Source organism: Mobula hypostoma, chromosome 6, assembly GCF_963921235.1.
Source record: "Mobula hypostoma chromosome 6, sMobHyp1.1, whole genome shotgun sequence".
NCBI lineage: Eukaryota > Metazoa > Chordata > Chondrichthyes > Myliobatiformes > Myliobatidae > Mobula > Mobula hypostoma.
In genome coordinates, this window is record NC_086102.1 from 7,188,492 (window position 1) to 7,209,944 (window position 21,453).

Here is a 21,453-nt window from a genome sequence, read left to right on the forward strand (position 1 = left end):
CTTCTCAATGTACGTGTGCCATATAAAACAGATAAAAATAATCCTTAAGGCTGGAGAACGGGTTTGAGAGGGCTAGTAAATCAGCCATGATGGAATGGTGTAGCAGACTCATTCAATGGGCTGAATGGCCTAATTCTGCTCCTATGTTTTATGGCATTATTAGAGGTGGGGAGATGTGGGAGTCTATGACAGAGGAGGGTTTTCTTTTGCAATTTTTAAAGATATTTCAGTTTGTTGGGGATGACCAAAGCCAGAGGCTATAGATTTAACATAGTCCCTGATAAACCAATATAATTTTTTATCTTTGGAGAGTCAGGAGAGTATGGAACTCACTTCGTGGAGTGGAGGAGACAGACATCAAGGAAATGTTTTAGGGGAAGCTGGATGAATGGGAAATGGTGATGGAGAGAGATGAAATGTGGTCCCACGTCTCCCTCTGCTGGCAAGTGCAAGGTAGTGCATGATGAACTCTCCACACCAGCAGGAGAGCTAACCTGAGAAAGATTAAAGAAATTGCATTTGTATAGGATCCCAGAGGGATGTTATTCTGTTGTAAGACTGAGGTGGAAAGCATTTTGTTAGGTGTAAATGCATTAGCTTGTGCGTTAGTGTATCAGGTTGCTTATTGGTAAGACATGAAGGCTTTGGAGAGAGTACAGAAGAACTTCACCAGTCTGCTCCTGGATTAAAGGCAATGTTCTACCAGGAAAGGTTGGACAAATTTGGGTTGTTTCTCTGAGGGGGTACCTGATAGAGGTTTATAAATTTATGAGAGGCATAGACAGTGTATATAATCTTTTACTACCCGAGGGCAGCACAGTAGCGTAGCGACTAGTGCAATATTTTACCGGGCTAGCTGTAAGATTCTGGCACTGTCTGTGATGAGTTTATACATCCTCCCCATAACTGCACTGGTTTACTTGGGGTGCTCCAGTTTCCCTCCACATTCCAAAGACATACGGTCAGGGTCAGTATGCTACGTTGCCACCGGAAGCTCAGAGACACTTGTGGGCTGCCCTAAGCACATTCTCGCACTGTGTTGGTTGTTGACGCAAACAACACATTTCACTGTATGGTTCAATATATATGCGACAAATAAAAGTAACCATTAACATGAGTGGTTCTGCAGGTGCTGAAAATCCAGAGCAACACACACAAAATGTTGGAGGAACTCAGCAGGTCAGGCAGCATCCACGGAAATTAACAGGTAGTTGACGTTTTGGGCCAAGACACTTCTCCAGGACTAAGAAGGAAAGGGGAAGACACCAGAATAAAAAAGATGGGGCGAGGGGAAGGAGGTTGGCTGGAAGGTGATGGGTGAAGCCAGAAGGGTGGGAAAGGTCAAGGGCTGGAGAAGAAGGAATCTGATGGGAGAGGAGAGTGGACCATGGGAGAAAGGGAAGGAGGGGGGACCCGGGGGAAGCAACAATTCATTGAAAATGGTGTCACAGGTCATAAAGAAAGCTTTCAGCACACTGACCTTCATAACTCTAAGTATTGAGTACAGGAGAATCGATGATATGTTGAACTTGTATAAGACATTGGTGAGGCCTGTTTTGGAGTATCGTGTGCCGAGAGGGAAGATGTAAATAAGATTGAAAATGTTGCCAGGACTGGAAGACCCGAGTTACAGTGAATAGTTGAATAGGTTGGGACTGTATTCTCCAGAATGCAGAAGATTGAGGGAGATTTGATAGAGGTATACAAAATGATCAGGGGTATAGATAGGATAAATGCAAGCAGTTCTTTTCCACTGAGGTTGGGCATTCAAGATGTGGTAGTAAATTGGATTAGACATTGACTTCGCGGAAGAAGCCAAAAGAGTGACTGTAGATGGTTGCCTCTCTGACTGGAGGCCTGTGACTAGTGGTGTGCTGCAGGGATCATGGGTTAAGAGCAAAAGGTGAAATATTTAAGAGAAATCTGAGAGGGAACTTCTTCACTCAGAGGGTGGTGAGAGTGTGGAACGAGCTGCAAGTGGAAGTGGTAGATGCTGGTTTGATTTCAACATTTAAGAGAAATTTGGATATGTACATGAACGGGTGGGCTATGGGGGGGTGGCTATGGTCCGAATGCAGGTTGATGGGACAAAGTAACTTAACGGTTTGCAGACTAGATAGGCACAAAGCCCGATTCTGTGCTAGGTAGACAGATAGATAGATAGACATACTTTATTGATCCCGAGGGAAATTGGGTTTTGTTACAGTTGCACCAACCAAGAATAGAGTATAAATATAGCAATATAAAACCATAAATAATTAAATAATAATATGTAAATTATGCCAGATGGAAATAAGCGCTGCAGTGTTCTATCAGTCCATACAGGGCATATGTGAGAATTGAGGTGGAGATATGTCTCTACAATGGAGGTGTAAGTTGCTCCTTCCCTCTGCTAGTCTGCAGGTCACTCTTGGTCACGTGAAGCCATGGGGGCAGGTGGTGGATGGTCGTGTGAGCAGCCGGTGCACATCACAAGTCCTGGTTATGCGACCACTGACACCAGGCAGACAATCTTTGAAGAGTATTGATAATGGCTGGGGTCACCCGTCTTGTGAAGACACTGCCCAGAAGAAGGCAATGACAAGCCACTACTTTAGAAACATTTGCTATGGCCATGGATATAGCAAAGAAGACCATGATTACCCATGTCATATGACATAGCACACGTTGATGATGATGATAGATATTTATATATTTATATAAATTGTCTTCCTTTGCACACTTGTTCTTTGTCAATGTTTATACTTTATACTTTATTGTCGCCAAACGATTGAGACTAGAACGTACAATCATCACAGCGATATTTGATTTTGCGCTTATAAATAGTTTTTCATAAATTCTCCTGTGCTTCTTTATTTTCCTGTAAACAGCCTGAATCTCAGGTATAACTTTGACAATAAATGTACTTTGAAGTTTCATGATAGGGTTTCAGAAGCTATCTGGTTGGGCACATGGAGAGGCGGGGTATGTAGGACGTGAACCAGATGGAATTAGTTTAGTTTGGCATCATGGCCAGCAGAGGAATTGTGGGCTGAAGGGCCTGTTCCTGTGCTCTGCTGTCCTATGTCCATGGTACGGTGATCGGCACAAGGATGTCCAGGGAATGCAGACTGTGTAAGCAGAAGAGATTAGTTTCATTAGCTTGACACAACGTAGTGGGACAAAGGGCTGCACTGTTCTATGTTCTTCCATATGTTCTAATTTTAAAAGCTCTGAATATTCCCTGCTAGCCATGGATTCCTTTAGGGAGATGTCCCAGATTTCTGCACCCTTTGAAGTCTGCTTCCTGCTCTCATCTTGAAATGATTCGCTCTCTCGAATGAATAGGCAACTATTTCTCCTCATGGAGTTTCTATCACCTCAGCAATCTGTCTGGTGAATGTTCCGTACACCCCCTCCTTAGCAAGCACATCCTTCCTCACAGCAACCTCACGCAGTGTGGTCCCACCAGGCCCTTGTTCAAAGTTGAAAGGGAAGTTTACAACCAAGGTGTATATATGTCACCATATACAACCCCGAGATTCATTTTCTTATGGGCATTCACAGGAAAATACAGACATACAACACCATTTCTGAAAAACTATGCATAAGTCAAGAATGATAAACAGCCAACATGCAAAATAAGATAAATTGCAGAGATTGTTCAAATCCACTAACCAAAACGTGAGGGCAAGTGAGAGAGCAGGGATGGAGAGAGGGAAAGGGATGGACGGGGGGGAGAGGGATGGAGGGGCGAGAGGAATGAGGGGGCGAGAGGAATGAGGGGGAGAGAGGGATGGAGGGGGAGAGAGGGATGGAGGGGGAGAGAGGGATGGAGGGGGAGAGGCATGGAGGGGGTAGAGGAGGTTGGAGGGGGAGAGGGATGGGGAGAGAGGGATGGGGGAGAGAGGGATGAGGGGGAGAGAGGGATAGGGGAGAGAGGGATGGGGAGAGAGGGATGGAGGGGTGAGAGATGGAGAGGAGAGGTCAGGATAGTAGGAGGGGAGACAGGAGTTGAAGGCGAGCCTTGCAGACTCTGATGCCACCTTGAGCAGAGTGTGGATCACTCCCTCGAGGTGGAGAGATGAAGCTCTCAGGGAGGCCAAGAAATTCCTAGCTAATAAATTCCAAACCGTCAACACCATCACAATTTCAACAAGACACAATTAACTTCTCATTCAGCAAGAACACTCCGCTAAACTTCAACACCAGCTTGAGAGCGTCAGGGACAAGCCAACGATGTCAGAGGTCAAAGGGCAGGGTGTGGGGTGGGCAGAACAGCTGGAGGAAATCCTGACAGGGAACGAGGGCGGGAGCAAGGCAGCAACTATTGATAGGGAGGGGATGACTAGCTCACTGGGGAGATTCCTTCACCATCTTCTGACAATTATCACTCACCAGGCCCTTCACACAATTTCTTTCACCACTCAACTCCCTCCTTCTCCCAAAGCTCTTCCCTTTCTTCTTTCTGCAAATCCCTGTGAGTCCACTAAGAAAGTTGAAGGCCCAAGGTTTGTGAATCTGCCAGGCCGCTGGAGGCTGGAGGACAAAGTAGACGGCCTGTCCTGGGGGTTGGAGGAGGACTGTGTGTGTATGTGTGTGTGTGGCCTGTCCTTGGAAGCCTTGGGTTAGACTGTGTGTGGGTGGGTGATAGGAAGGAACAGGGCTTGTTTAGCTGTTGTTGGTTCTGTTCTGTTGTGTTCAGTGTTGTTCACTATGTTCTTGCAGGAATACGTGGCGACACTTGCTGTCTGCTCCCAGCACATCCTCAGGTGTATCGGTTGTTAACGCAAATGACACATTCACTCTCCACTTTGATGTTTGGTACTGTGGAAAAGTTTCAGGCATATATATATATATAGCTAGACAATGTGGAGCTGAGAAGACTTTGTAAATCTGGCACGTGCAAAGGATGTTGGGAATGGCGATGGTGGAGTGCCGTGAGAGGGGTGTGGGACAGGTGGCAGAGAGGGAGTGCCAGGAGAGTGCGGATGGTGCAGATGCAGACCCAGGTCAGAGACACCAATAAGCAATAGACATTAGACAATAGGTGCAGGAGTAGGCCATTCAGCCCTTCGAGCCAGCACCACCATTCACTGTGATCATGGCTGATCATCCACTATCAGTACCCTTTTCCTGCCTTCTCCACATATCCCTTGCCTCCCCTATCTTTAAGAGCTCTATCTAACTCTTTCTTGAAAGCATCCAGAGAATTGGCCTCCACTGCCTTCTGAGGCAGAGCATTCCACAGAACCACAACCCTCTGTATGAAAACGTTTTTCCTCAACTCCGTTCTAAATGGCCTACCCCTTATTCTTAAACTGTGGCCTCTGGTTCTGGACTCATCCATCAGCGGGAACATGTTTCCTGCCTCTAGCGTGTCCAATCCCTTAAAAATCTTATATGTTTCAATCAGATCCCCTCTCATCCTTCTAAATTCCAGTGTATACAAGCTCAGTCACTCCAATCTTTCAAGATATGACAGTCCCGCCATCCTGGGAATTAACCTCATGAATCTAGGCTGCACTTTTTCTATAGCAAGAATGTCCTTCCTCAAATTTGGAGACCAAAACTGCACAGTACTCCAGGTCTTACCAGGTCCCTGTACAACTGCAGAAGGACCTCTTTGCTCCTATACTCAGTTCCCCTTGTTATGAAGGCCAACATGATTTCTCCTTCATAAATCCATGCAGACTTGGACCTATTCTGCCACTGCTATCCAAATATGCGGCTATTTCATCTTTTATAATTGATTCCAGCATCTTCCTCACCACTGATGTCAGGCTAACTGGTCTATAATTGCCTGTTTTTTCTCTCCCTCCTTTCTTAAAAAGTAGGATAACATTAGCTACCCTCCAATCCACAGGAACTGATCCTGAATCTATAGAACATTGGAAAATGATTACCAATGCGTCCACGATTTCTAGAGCCACCTCCTTAAGTACCCTGGGATGCAGATCATCAGGCCCTGGGGATTTATCAGCCTTCAGTCCCATCAGTCTATCCAACACCATTTTCTGCCTAATGTGAATTTCCTTCAGTTCCTCCGTTACCCTAGGTCCTCTGGCCACTATTACATCTGGGAGATTGTTTGTGTCTTCCCTAGTGAAGACAGATCCAAAGTACCTGTTCAACTCATCTGCCATTTTTTTGTTCCCCATAATAAATTCACTCGTTTCTGTCTTCAAGGGCCCAACTTAACTAATTTTTTTCCTCTTCACGTACCCAAAGAAGCTTTTACTATCCTCCTTTATATTCTTGGCTAGCTTACCCTCGTACCTCATCTTTTCTCTCTGTATTGCCTTTTTAGTTATCTTCTGTTGCTCTTTAAAAGTTTCTCACTCCTCTGGCTTCCCGCTCATCTTTGCTACGTTATACTTCTTCTCTTGTATTTTTATACTGTCCTTGACTTCCCTTGTCAGCCACATTCACCCCTTACTCCCATAAGACCATAAGACCATAAGACAAAGGAGCAGAAGTCGGCCATTCGGCCCATTGAGTCTGCTCCGCCATTTTATCATGAGCTGATCCATTCTCCCATTTAGTCCCACTCCCCCGCCTTCTCACCATAACCTTTGATGCCCTGGCTACTCAGATAGCTATCAATCTCTGCCTTAAATACACCCAATGACTTGGTCTCCACTGCCGCCCGTGGCAACAAATTCCATAGATTCACCACCCTCTGGCTAAAAAAATTTCTTTGCATCTCTGTTCTGAATGGGCACCCTTCAATCCTTAAGTCATACCCTCTCATACTAGACTCCCCCATCATGGGAAACAACTTTGCCACATCCACTCTGTCCATGCCTTTCAACATTCGAAATGTTTCTATGAGGTCCCCCCCTCATTCTTCTAAACTCCAAGGAGTACGGTCCAAGAGCGGACAAACGTTCCTCATATGTTAACCCTCTCGTCCCTGGAATCAATGTAGTGAATCTTCTCTGTACCCTCTCCAACGTCAGCACATCTTTTCTTAAATAAGGAGCCCAAAACTGCCCACAGTGCTCCAAGTGAGGTCTCACCAGCACCTTATAGAGCCTCAACATTCATCTAGAAATGAATGCCAACATTGCATTTGCCTTCTTCACCACTGACTCAACCTGGAGGTTAACCTTAAGGGTATCCTGTACGAGGACTCCCAAGTCCCGTTGCATCTCAGAACTTTGAATTCTATCGCCATTTAAATAATAGTCTGCCTGTTTATTTCTTCTGTCAAAGTGCATAACCATACACTTTCCAACATTGTATTTCATTTGCCACTTCTTTGCCCATTCTTCCAATCTATCCAAGTCTCTCTGCAGACTCTCTGTTTCCTCAGCACTACCTGCCCCTCCACCTATCTTCGTATCATCAGCAAACTTAGCCACAAAGCCATCTATTCCATAACCTCCCCTTAGGATCTTTCTTCTTCTTTGGAATGAACTGATCCTGCACCTTCTGTATTTTTCCCGGAAATACCTGCCATTGTTATTCCACTGTCATCCCTACAAAGCCATTTGCCAAACAATTGGTTTATTGATCATTACAGAATGTCTCTCTGGTGCTTCCTGCTCCCTCTCCTCTCCCTTCCCCTTTTCCCAACCATGATTCCACTCTCCCTGCCCCCTTCCCACTCTCAGTCCACAATAGAGACCCAGATCAGAATCAGGTTTATCATCACTCACATATGTCATGAAATCTGTTTTTTTTTGTGGCAGCAGTACGGTGCACCACATAAAATTACTGTAGTACAGTACAGGCACCCTAGCTATATATATGTGCCTAAGATCTTTGCACAGTTCTCTAGATGTGATAAATGAGTCTGAACCTCCTCACTGTCTGCCTCTTTCTTGATCACTTTGAGCCCCTAGAGCTAAAGAAGCAGGTCATCTAATCCTGCTTGTCGAGTCTAAAACTGTTATCAGCCTGTCATGGGTCCGGAGACTGGAGATCATATACAGCCTGTCATGGGATTGGAGGCTGGAGATCATATACAGCCTGATATGGGATTGGAGGCTGGAGATCGTATGCAGCCTGTCATGGGATTGGAGGCTGGAGATCATATACAGCCTGATATGGGATTGGAGGCTGGAGATCGTATGCAGCCTGATATGGGATTGGAGGCTGGAGATCGTATGCAGCCTGATATGGGATTGGAGGCTGGAGATCGTATGCAGCCTGTCATGGGATTGGAGGCTGGAGATCGTATGTAGCCTGTCATGGGTCCAGAGGCTGGAGATCATATACAAGTGCTTTTTGTCTTTTTTAAACACCTTTTTAACAATTGCAAGACAAGGCTGGACATTAAGATCTTTGGATTCTGCAAGTCTATCCCATCAGTGAGGTGCTCGTTGGTGGGGGAGCTGGACTTGGTGTGGACCGTGTTTTTGCTTGGTACAGAAAGCCATTGAAAGCATCGGAGATGGTGCACAAAAGAAGCAGCATGCAGTTTAACGGTGGGTGATCATCTCGGACCTTTCTCTTGCGATCGCAAGACCCTGTGGGACATTGGTAATGTAAAATACTGCAAGTCAGCTTCCCTTGTTTGTTGGGGAGACAGACGGTGGGGGAGCCTCGGCTGTGGGGAGGACTAGGCCTCAAGCCATGGGGCTTGCCCGTTGCTACAGTCCAGGAGTTGAGATGCCAGAGGTGGTGTAGCGTGGCGTCCATGCTCGGTTGAGTGCTGGCCCCTTCCGTTGGTGCTGCCCTCTATGTTCGAATGGTGGAATGACAAGCTGGATTGCATGCTTGCACTCATATGCAGACTGCTGGGAACCGCACCATCAAATTGCAGGACATGTCACACAGGTTCTGGGTGATATATATGTAGTTTTTGAGTGACTGTATGTTTGCTCCCTATCTTGAAAGGTGTGTAGCTTGTGCTGTGTCGTACTCTGTACCGTATGTTTTGCACCTTGGCCCCGAAGAACGCTGCTTCATTCGGCTGCGCTCATGGAGGGTTGGACGATAATTAAACTTGAACTTGAATGTCTATGTTGGTTGTTAACGCAAATGACACATTTCACTGTAACTGCAGAAGGGTCATAGGCAAGTTCACAAAAATGATTCCAGGATTGAATGGACTGTCATATGAAGGGTGTCTGATGGCTCTGGGCCTGTATTCACTGGAATTCAGAAGAATGAGGGGTGAGCTCATTGAAACCTATCGCATGGTGAAAGGTCTCTAGAGAGTGGATGTGGAGAGGACGTTTCCTATGGTGGGAGAGCCTAAAACCAGAAGACGCAGCCTCAGAATAGAGGGATGTCCATTTGGAACGGAAATGAGAGGCATTTCTTCAGACAGAGTGGTGGATCTGTGGAATTCAGTGCCACAGGCGGCTGTGGAGGCCAAATCTTTATGTATATTTAAGGCGCAGAGTTGTGTTTTCTGCACTTTACGTGTTTGACAGTCTTTTTTAATGGGTTCATTTGGGTTTCTTTATTTTATGACAGGCTGTAGGGAGATGAACTTCAACATTCTATATAGTGTACGTACTTCAATAATAAATATATTTCGAAATTTCTCAAGTGTTGAAATCGACCCCATTTCTACCACTTGTGCTGGCACCCCATTCCATAGTCTGACCACTTCCCTAAATAACAGAATACAGAACAGTACAGAACAGGCCCATCGGCCCACAATGTTCTGTTGGATTAATTAAACTAGTAAATGAGTGCCAAGTTCAGAGGAAAATGGCCGGACTGGTTCAAGCTGACAAAAAGGTGACAGTAACTCAAATAACCCCACATTACAACAGTGGTGTGCAGAAGAGCATCTCTGAACACACAACACATCGAACCTTGAAGTGAATGGGCTACAGCAGCAGAAGACCACGAACATGAACTCAGTGGCCACTTTATTAGGTACAGGAGGTACACTCCAAGTAAATAAAGAAAACAAAAACACAAGGAAATCTGCAGATGCTGGAAATTCAAGCAACGCACATCAAAGTTGCTGGTGAACGCAGCAGGCCAGGCAGCATCTCTAGGAAGAGGTACAGTTGACGCTTCGGGCCGAGACCCTTCGTCAGGACTAACTGAAAGAAGAGCTAGTAAGAGATTTGAAAGTGGGAGGGGGAGGGGGAGATCCAAAATGATAGGAGAAGACAGGAGGGGGAGGGATGGAGCCAAGAGCTGGACAGGTGATTGGCAAAGGGGATATGAGAGGATCATGGGACAGGAGGCCGAGGGAGAAGGAAAAGGGAGAGGGGGGGAAAACCCAGAGGATGGGCAAGGGGTTTGTGAAAGGGACAGAGGGAGAAAAAGGAGAATGAGAGAAAGAAAGTGTGTATATAAATAAATAACGGATGGGGTACGGGGGGGAAGGCGGGGCATTAGCGCAAGTTAGAGAAGTCGATGTTCATGCCATCAGGTTGGAGGCTACCCAGACGGAATATAAGGTGTTTATACACCTACACTCTGTCCGCCAGAGAAAGCAGGATCTCCCAGTGGCCACACATTTTAATTCCACATCCCATTCCCATTCTGACATGTCTGTCCACAGCCTCCTCTACTGTAAAAATGAAGCCACACTCAGGCTTCCCCTCCCCCTCCCACTTTCAAATCTCTTACTATCTCTTCCTTCAGTTAATCCTGACGAAGGGTCTCGGCCCGAAATGTCGACTGTACCTCTTCCTAGAGAAAACAAAAGTTTGGATTAGCCACAATATTATCAAATGCCAGGGCAGATTTACGGGACTGTATTGTTGACTCTTTCTCCTGCTTCCTATGCACTCACACCCAATAGTAAAAATACTGTCTCCGGTTTTTGCTCGACACACAGACTTGGAGATTAATCTTTCAATCCCTGAATCTCTGGGGCAATTCTGGATCAGCCGTACATTGTGGAATATTCACAGTGCATAATTGCATAAAGGTTTTTTAAGTGCAGAAGAATTGTCTGCAAAGCCAAGAATGGGAAAAAAAAAGCTTTTTAATAGCCCCCATTTCATCCCCTCCCTCTGCCGCCAGTCCCTTATCTCTGTGAACACCTGCTGTATCTGAGTGAATTGCGAGTAATTACCAACGTTTAAAGATAAGCCCATGCAGGCAGAGCACAGCAGTGCCCCTTGTCCTCCTGCAGAAATTCCTGCACACCCCAGCAATCCCATTCACCGCAACCTCATCCTTTTAAACATTACATACAGGCTGTAAATGCTCTTGTCGCCATCTCATTCCCCCTCTTCAGCGGCACCACTGGCCCACCTGATTATCCATTTTGCAGACGCTGTGTGGCTAACTGCTGGCCAAGCCCAAGTGGGTGATTACAGGTGATTCCCTTAATCTCTTCTGGACCAATTTTTACTGGCAGTGATTTTAATAGAATCAAAAGGCAGGAGGAATTTGATGCAGGCTGGAAGTGAATGGATTTACGGCTGCAGATTCACAGAGTATCCAGCTCTCTGAACCCCCCTGACTGAGTCTCACTGTCATACACATGGGTGTGCATGCACACACACACACACACACACACACACACACACACACACACACACACACAGTAAGATACAAATACACTCACCCCACAGACACATGCACACACTGTTAGATACAAAAAAAATCACGTATCATTACTTTCCACCTAAGTACTCACACACTCACACTAATTTTCTCACACACACAGTAAGATACACACACAAACACACACAGTACAGAGAAACACAAACCTTATACAAACATGCACAAAGATACACTCATCCACAGACACAAAAAAACAGATACATATGCATACATACGTGAAGCTACACAGCTAAATAGACACAAAGAGACTGAAAAACCACACACAAAGAACCAGAAATGGACACATACAAATACCACAGATACATACACACACACACACACACAGTACACACACATACACTCACCCCACAAAGACACGTATACACACTCTGTTAGATAAAAAAACAACATTCCACACAATCACATATCATTACCTGATACACCAAGTACTCACACACTCACACCCCCTTTTTCACACATACAGATTTTCTTACAATGTTCTTGTACACAAACACACATACATGTAGACGTATGGACACACATACACATAAATTCACAGACAAATACACGTTCATAAACACTATACCACATTCCCTCTTACAAACTCAACCACATAAATTCTCTCTCATATTCACAATAAATACATACAACCTCTCTCGCACACACAGGCAAACTCAGACTCCCTCATTAATTCTCACAATTATCCAACATCTCTCTTTTACACACACACACACACACACACACACAAATAGGCATAAACATACACTCACAGACTCAAAAGAACAAAGACACAAATACACAGACACAGGCTCCGTGCGGCACAATATACATACTGTATTCTACCTTACAGAGAGTCCCACACATTCAATCTCTCCCACTCCCTACTCTCTGCCTGTCTCTCTGTCTCCCTCTAGTCTCTCACTCTCACCTTTTCTGTCTCCTCTTCTTTCCTCTCTCTCCCAACCCTGACTGTGTCTTTCTCTGCCCTCTCTCCCTGTTTCTCCTCTCTCTCTCTCTTTCTCCTCTCTCTCTATCCTTTCTTCTCTCTTTATCCCCCATATCTCTCTCCCCCCATCTCTCCCTCCTTTGATGTCCAAAGGCAATACAAATCCAATGCAACAACATTCACAGCTGTAACTGAGTGACTCTCAACACATCCCATGTACAATCCGCTCACTTATCGAACACCGCTCCATCCACCAGCACACCCCTCCACCCATACTACTACACACCAAGGCTGCCCTGTTCGTCACCTACAAACTCACTGTGGTTACTTACCTAGGCTGACAGCACCTGCTGAACTCCATCCCACCCACCCCCCATCTCTCCTGAGGACATGAGAATGAAATATAGTCATAGTCATACTTTATTGATCCCGGGGGAAATTGGTTTTCGTTACAGTTGCACCATAAATAATAAATAGTAATAAAACCATAAATAGTTAAATAGCAATATGTAAATTATGCTAGGAAATAAGTCCAGGACCAGCCTATCGGCTCAGGGTGTCTGACCCTCCAAGGGAGGAGTTGTAAAGTTTGATGGCCACAGGCAGGAATGACTTCCTATGACGCTCTGTGTTGCATCTCTGAGAAGGAACTTCTCAGTGTACAGTATCTAGTCCGTATCAGCTCTATACCAGAACAACTCCACTCATCTCCCCAAATTGTCCTCTTCATTTTATTTATTTAGTGATACAGCATATAGTAGGCAGTTCCAGCCCATCGAACTGCAAACCCTGACAACCCTGATTTCATCCTAAACTAATCACCAGACAACTTAGAATGACCAATGAACCTACCTGGTACCTCGCTGGACTGTGGGAGGAGACCAGAGCGTTCCAGGAAAACCCACACATTCCACAGGGAGGACAGACCCCTCACAGCAGACAGCAGGATTGAATTCCGAATATGGATGGCATGCAAAAGGTTTTGCCGCAGAACCTCGGTACACACCGGGGTCCGAGTCAGTTCTATCATTCATGAATATTGTGCAATTCGTTGTTGTTGTGTGGCAGCAGGATCAACTTGGGGCCCAAGCAGTAGAGTTCTGGTTTGTGTGCTTGTTTAATGGAACCTGCAGGTGTTAGGGATTGGTGAGTATCATTTGCTGAGTGCTAGATTAAGTGTGTCTGACGGAAGTGAGTTACGCAGAGAAAATTTACAAGGATGTTGCTGGGACTCCAGGTCCTGAGTTATAGGGAAAGGTTGAATTTGAAGGCTGTATACAAAGACTAGAAGCATTGTTGAGGATCCCTATCACTCACCCACAATCTCTTTGACCCACTACCATCAGGAAGGAGTTACAGGGATATCAGGACCAGGACTGTCAGTCTGCAGACATCTCACCTCTCCTGGAAGTTCTGGGAGTCTCCCGCATATTAATAGTGGCTCCCAGATGCCCGCAAGTTATATACAATATCACGGATATCAATTTTTTTGAGAGCGAGCACGACAGCGACCACGAGAGAGAGAGAGAGTGCGAGAGACAGTGAGAGCTCGCCATGGCAGAGTGTTCCAAAAAAAGAAAATATAAAACGTACGTCACCCCAGACTACACTGAAGTGTACCCCTGCCTAATAGGGGTCAAAAATAATGACAGTGTTGCTCACTGCGCTGTTTGCAACAGTGACTTTTCTATTGCCCATGGTGGGTTAAGACTGTAAAAGACATGTTGAGGTGAGTTTAACAGGTGTCATTCGTTCATTAGCATAGCTAACGTTATTTAAACTAGCTGGCTGGCTGCTAAGGAGCTACTCTATTGCAGACATCCCACCTCTCCCGGGAGTCTCCCGCAAATTGATGGCGCTACCTCCCTGAAATGAGTTTTTGCAGGATGGGATGTCTGAGATTGGATAACAACTTCTCCCCTCAGGCTAATGAATAGCTGTTTCCTGTTTATCTGTGCTGTGCGTTGCATGCATTTTGAATTATATTTGTGGTAATATTTTGTTTAATGAGCTGTGTGTGATATATGTTTTGTGGGTGCATGGTGGTCTGGAGAAATGTTGTTTCATTTGGTTGTATATATGTATACGAGCATCTATGTGTAATTATGAAGGAAGTATGGCTGCACCTCTACTTCCTTAGGAGTTTGGCGAGATTTGGCATGACATCTAAAACTCTGACAAACTTCTTTAGCCGTGTAGTGTAGAGTACGTACATTGACTGGCTGTGTCACAGCCTGGTGTAGAATCACCAAAGTACTTGAATGGAAAATTCTACAAAAAGTTGTGTTTTTGGCCCAGGTCATCACGGGTAAAGCTCTCCCCACCACTGAGCACACCCACATGAAACGTTGTCGCAGGAAAGCAGCATCCACCATCAGGGACCCCCACCACCCAGGGCACGCTCTCTTCCCACTGCTGCCATCAGCAAGAAGGTACAAGAACCTCAGGACTCACACCACCAGGTTGAGGAACAGTTGACCAAAAGAGCTAACTTCACTCAGCTTCATTTGCTCCATCATTGAAATGCTCCCACAATCAAAGGGCTCACTTTCAAGGACTCTTCATCTCATGTTCTTGATATTTCTCCTTTTTGTATTTGTATAGTTTATTGTCTTCTGCACGCTGGGTGAATGCCCTGGTTGGGCAGTCTTTCATTGATTCTGTTCTCGTTACTATTCTATAGATTGGTTGAGTATGCCCACGAGAAAATCAATCTCAGCATTGTATATGGAGACATATATGAAATTAGATAATAAAATTACTTTGAACGTTTGAACTTTGTATAGTCAGATGACAACAAACTTGAGCTTGAGTAGGTTAGGACTTCATTCCCTGGAACGCAAGGAATAAGGGGAGATCTTTTTGAGGTATGCAAAATTATGAGGGGTATAGATAGGATAAATGCAGACAGGCTTTTTCCACTGAGGTTGGATGAGACTAAAATAGTGGTCATACTGTATGTGAAAGATGAAATTTGTAAGGGGAATCTATAGAGGGAACTCAGAGGGTGGTGATAGTGTGGAAGAGCTGCCAATGGAAGAGGTGGATGCAAGTTCAATCACAACATTTAAGAGAGATTTGGATAAGTACATGAATAGGAAGGGTTTTGGAGGTCGATGGGACGAGGCAGAAAAACATCGACATGGACTAGGTGGGTCAAAGAGCCTGTTTCTGTACTGTGTCTATGACTCTATCCGAACTCCTCAATGCCCAGCCAGTTCAGTCGCCTGGTAGGACTCCTCCTTCAAGTGTAACGGGGGGACACAGATCCCAATACATTTAAAACAGACATTGACCGTTCACAAGGTGAGAGATATACAAAATTACCTTGACAACATTTTGCCAAGGATTAAAGAAAAACAGCATCATTTTCATCACATTGTCCTGCTAAGAGGGATATCCATGCCCATAATCATTCAAACAAGTTGTCAACCAACACTCTGTGGCTGTAACATGATCCATGGGGTGGATCCAATTCTGAGCATGGATTGGGGTTAATGTCCAGTGGGCTTCACTGGGAAAGATGAGGGTGGACAAACGGACAGGGACAAGGGGAAGGATGTAGGGCAACCATGGTGATGGGAAGGATAAGAAATGGGTAACCATGGTGATAAGGTGAAAAAGGGTGAAATGTCACAATGGTGTTGGAAGAAGCAGCGCAGGTTAACAATGGAGTCATCCGAAATGGAAAGTGGCAGGTATCCATGGTAGTTTTGAGGAAATATTTCTAACTATAGCAATAAGATGGTGAAAGGTAACCTTGGTATTATGGAGAAGAAAGGGAGGGTATCAATGATGAGGGGGAGCTTGTGGCGGATAAAAATGGTGATAAAGAGGAGCAGGGGGAGGAAGTCAAGGGTAACATTGACATTAAGGAAGAGGAGGAGGATGTGGGATTGTAACCATGGCAACGGGGAGGGGGAGGAGGAATTATATGCTGGAAGGTGATCAATTGAGAGCAGGTACTACCTGTGTAGCCAAATGAAGTGTCATCGTTTTCAGCGGTGGGGACTGGTGTTCCACTGTCGTTCCCCCTCTCCAGGCTGACGGGCTCTGTCGGGAGAAACATCAATACTACTGAGGGGTTCAAGATGGCAGACATACTTGGTACATGGAGCACAGAGTTCCCAGACCCAGACAGGGATAAGACAGAGACACAGAAACACGACAACACACAGACAACCGCGTGACAAATCTGCAACCACTGCCAAACTGTGCAAGACCAAGTTTGCTCTTTCCCCATCACTCCAATTCTTGCCCTCTTCTGTACTTTCATGATTAAAACACGCCTTATGTAACTTCATACAGCTGAGTCGAAGGGCATTCAGTATGTCAGCAAAGACTCTTACAGATGTAGAGTGGAGAGCATCCCATCTGGTTGCAGCATAGCCTGTTACAGATGTTCCAATGTATAGGATCACAAGGGTCTGCGGAGGTTTCCAGACTCAGCCAGTTTCATTATAGGTATAACCGTCCCCACCGTTGAAGACATCTTCACAAGGCAGTGACTTAAGAAGATGGCAACCATCATTAAGGATCCTCATCATCTAGGACATGCCCTCTTCTCATCAGTATCTTCAAGGAGGAGGAGCAGAAGCCTGACAACCCACACTCAATAATTCAGGAATGAGTTTCTTTCGCTCTGCCATTTGATTTCTGAATGATCCATGAAAACTACCTCATTATTCTATTCATTTTGATTACTTGTTTCTGTAATTTATAATTTTTTATGTCTTTGCAATAAAGTGCAGCCACCAAACAAATCCTCGTATCAGTGATAATAAATCTTATTCCGATTCTGAATTAGGGCATTCTTCGTCAATGAACTGCAGACTGACAATGGAATTCTGTGACATACTGTTTGTGTGAGAGCAACAGCAATCGGAATACTGTAGTCAAAGTTCAAAGTAAATTTATTATCAAAGTTCATACACTGATTGCCCACTTTATTAGTTACACATGTACACCTGCTCATTAATGCAAATATCTCATTAGACAATCACTTAACAGCAACTCAATGCATAAAAGCATGCAAACACGGTCAAGAGGTTCAGCTGTTCAGACCAAATGTCAGAATGGGGGAAGAAATGTGATCTAAGTAACTTTGACCATGGAATGATTGCTGGTGCCAGACTGGTCATTTGAATCTCTCAGAAACTGCTGATATCCTGGGAATTTCATATACAACAGAGTTTCCAGAGAATAGTATGAAAAACAAAAAAAAAATCCAGTAACGGTAGTTCTGTGGGTGATAATGCCTCATTGATGACAGAGGTCAGAGGAGAATGGCCAGACTGGAAGGTAACAGTAACTCAAATAACTACACATTACAACAGTGATGTGCAGAAGAGCATCTCTGAACATGTGACACATCAGAACTTGAAGTGGATGGGCTACAGCAGCAGAAGACCATAATACCATAAGATTTAGGAGCAGAAATAGGCCATTCAGCCCATTGAGTCTGCTCCACCATTCAATCATGGGCTGATCCAATTCTTCCAGTCATCCCCACTCCTCTGCCTTCACCCTATACCCTTTGATGCCCTGGCTAATCAAGAACCTATCTATCTCTGCCTTAAATGCACCCAATGACTTGGCCTCCACAGCTGCTCGTGGCAACAAATTCCACAGATTTACCACCCTCTGACTAAAGTAATTTCTCCGCATCTCTGTTCCAAAATGACGTCCTTCAATCCTGAAGTCGCGCCCCCTTGTCCTAGACTCCCCTACCACGGGAAATAACTTTGCCATATCTAATCTGTTCAAGCCTTTTAACATTCAGAATGTTTCTGTGAGATTCCCCCTCATTCTCCTGAACTCCAGGGAATATAGCCCAAGAGCTGCCTGATGTTCCTCATACAGTAACCCTTTCATTCCTGGAATCATTCTCGTGAATCTTCTCTGAACCCTCTCCAATGTTAGCATATCCTTTCTAAAATAAGGAGCCCAAAACTGCACACAACACTCCAAGTGTGGTCTCATGAGTGCCTTATAGAGCCTCAAAATCACATCTTATATTCTATGCCTCTAGAAATGAATGCCAACATTGCATTCACCTTCTTCACCACTGACTCAACCTGGAGGTTAACCTTTAGGGTATCTTGCACAAGGACTCCCAAGTCCCTTTGCATCTCTGCATTTTGAATTCTCTCCCCATCTAAATAATAGACTGCCCATTTATTTCTTCCACCGAAGTGCATAACCATACACTTTCCAACATTGTATTTCATTTGCCACTTCTTTGCCCATTCCCCTAAACTATCGCAGGCTCTCTGTTTCCTCAACACTACCCCAGAGACATCAAGTGCTCCTCAAACATTATAGACAACAGCGGTACTGCAGATGCTGGAAATCTAGAGCAATAAACACAACATGCTGGAGGAACTCAGCAGGTCAGGCAGCATTTGTGGATGGGAATAAACAGTTGACATTTTGGGCCATGACCCTTCATTAGGACTCTGATGAAGTCTCACATTCAGATGCGGCTGTGAGCTATGCTGACAGCCGTTTGGTGTCAGAAGAATTCACAAATGAAGAACTAAAATGTTACTTTAGATTTAGTAAATTTCAGATTTAAAATGTTATTTTAGAACTGAAAGAACAAAAATGAAGTAATGTGATCAAAATGGGGCATGGTCGTGGATCATACCCTTCTGTTTTGAGGCCATTTTGAGAACATTGACCTTTCCAGCACAGTACAGGCCCTTCAGCCTACAATGTTGTGCCAACCTTTTAAACTACTCTAAGATTAATCTAACCCTTTTCTCCTGCATAACTCCTCATTATTCTATCATCTATGTCTCAATCTAAAAGTTTCTTAAATGCCAACTGAGAAATATTAATTTCTTAAACATTAACTGAGAACACACTGCCACGAGAGTGATAAAAGTAATTATTCATAGATATTGTACACAGGCAAGGATTGGATTAAGATCTACAGGCACTGGCCGGTTGATATATTATTCAGCTGGCCGTGCTAATCAACTGAATTTACACACCATTGCAAGTGTAGATGTGGCTGAAGAAATCTTTCCAACAAGTGGTGATAAATCTTCACAAAAAGGTATGTAATAATTTCCTGGCACTGATTGACAGGAATTCCAAGTAGCTCGTGGGACGTCTATCATCACTGTGGAGTAGCCTGTGGAGTCACTACCTCTTAGCTCCAGCAGCCCCGGTTCGATTCTGACCTGGGGCGCTGTGAGAATTTACACGTTCGTGGGCTTCCTCTAGCTGCTTTGATCCCCCCCTCCCACCTCCCAAAGACCTGTGAGCTTTTAGTTTATTCCTGTTTATTTAAAGATACAGCACAGCGTAGACCCTTCTGGCCCTTCGAGCCGCATTGCCAGCAACCCCCAACATCTCCAATTTAATCCTAATCCAATTACAGGACAATTTACAATGAATAATTAACCTACTAACCGGTACCTCTTGCGACTGTGGGAGGAAACCAGAGCTCCTGGAGAAAACCCACACATTCCACGGGGAGGACGTACAGAGACTTCTTACAGAGGGTGCCGGGATTCAACTCTGAACTCCGACACCCCGAGCAATAATAGCTTTGTCCTAACCACTACGCCACTGTGACGCCCCACAGTAGGGTTAGTGAAATGGCCATTGAAAATTGCCCCTAGTGTGTGGGAGAGTGGTAGAATCTAAGGGGAGTGGATGAGGTTTTGGGGAGGGGGGAAGAAAATGGGATCAGTACAATAGGGTGCTTGAGGGTTGGTATAAACTGGATGGGCCAAAGGGTCTGGTTCAGTGTGGCACTTAACAACCTACCAGCATCAGTGGATGGGAGGAGGGGAAAGGAATTGCCAATATTTTGGGTTTAAACACTGCACGCTACATTGTGATGCTGCTACAAGGAAGCTTTTTTTATTGCACCTGTACAAATATGTACTTGTGCAGGTGGCAATACACTCCACTTGGATGAGATGACATCCCGCCCACCATCGGCAGCACCTACACGAGGCACTGCCTAAAGAAGGCAACATCTATCATCCACCACCCAGGACATGCCATCTTCTCACATCCCATCAGGCAGGAGGAACAGAAACCTTAACTCCCACACCCGCAGGTTCAGGAACAGCTACTTCCTTTCAACCATTCAGTTCTTGAACCAACAGGCACAACCCAATTGCTAGTTTAGCACCACTATGACCATATTGATCACTTTGCACTAAAGTTGGTGCGGGCACATGGCCAAGCGGTTAAGGCATTGGACTAGCAACCTGAAGATCGTGAGTTCGAGCCCCAGCCGAGGCAACGTGTTGTGTCCTTGAGCAAGGCACCTAATCACACAGTGCTCTGTGACGACACTGGTGCCAAGCTGTATGGGTCCTAATGCCCTTCCCTTGGACAACACTGGTCTCGCGGGGAGGGAAGACTTGCAGCATGGGCAACTGCTGGTCTTCCATACAACCTTGCCCAGGCCTGCGCCCTGGAGAGTGAAGACTTTCCAGGCGCAGATCCATGGTCTCGCAAGACTAACGGATGCCTTTACTTACTGAAGTTGACTTTAATTTTGTTCTTGTTTTGTTCTCTTGTAAAATACTGTATTATTTGTTTATGTTTTTCTTGTGAATGTTGTGTATCTGATGCTCTGAGCCTGTGATGCTGCTGTAAGGAAGGTTTTCACTGCACCTGTGCACACATGGACTTGTGCAGATGACAATAAATATGACTGAATCATAGACACTTCCTTCCCTCCCAGGTTCCTAAGATGTACAGGTTAGGGGTGCTACATTGGCACCAGAGGTATGGCGACACATGCGGCTTCCCGCAGCACAATCCTCAGATTCTGTTGGCTATTAACACAAAACAATGCATATCACTGTAAAATCATTAATACAATAAAGACTTCAGATGCTGGAAATCCGAAGCAACACACACAAGATGCTGGCAGAACTCAGCAGGTCGGGCAGCGTCTATGCTGATGAATAGATAGTCGATGTTTTGGGCTGAGACCCTTCATCAGGACTGTATTTCACTATGTTTCAATTTACATGTGACAAATAAAGCCAATCTAATACATTTTCCTCCACAGA

General features: G+C 45.0%; 1 protein-coding gene across 8 annotated transcripts in view; it reads right to left on the reverse strand.

Annotated features, from left to right (window-relative positions):
- Positions 1-21,453, reverse strand: part of robo1 (roundabout, axon guidance receptor, homolog 1 (Drosophila)) — a 708,427-nt gene that overhangs the window by 391,163 nt on the left and 295,811 nt on the right. For 7 of the 8 annotated variants that reach the window (XM_063050243.1, XM_063050241.1, XM_063050242.1 and 4 more), the window contains one exon: positions 16,373-16,456. The exons of the other annotated variant lie outside the window; for it this stretch is intronic. In XM_063050243.1, coding sequence (XP_062906313.1) covers positions 16,373-16,456 — 84 coding nt within the window. The remainder of the gene's footprint in view (positions 1-16,372; positions 16,457-21,453) is intronic. 8 annotated transcript variants of the gene reach the window in all.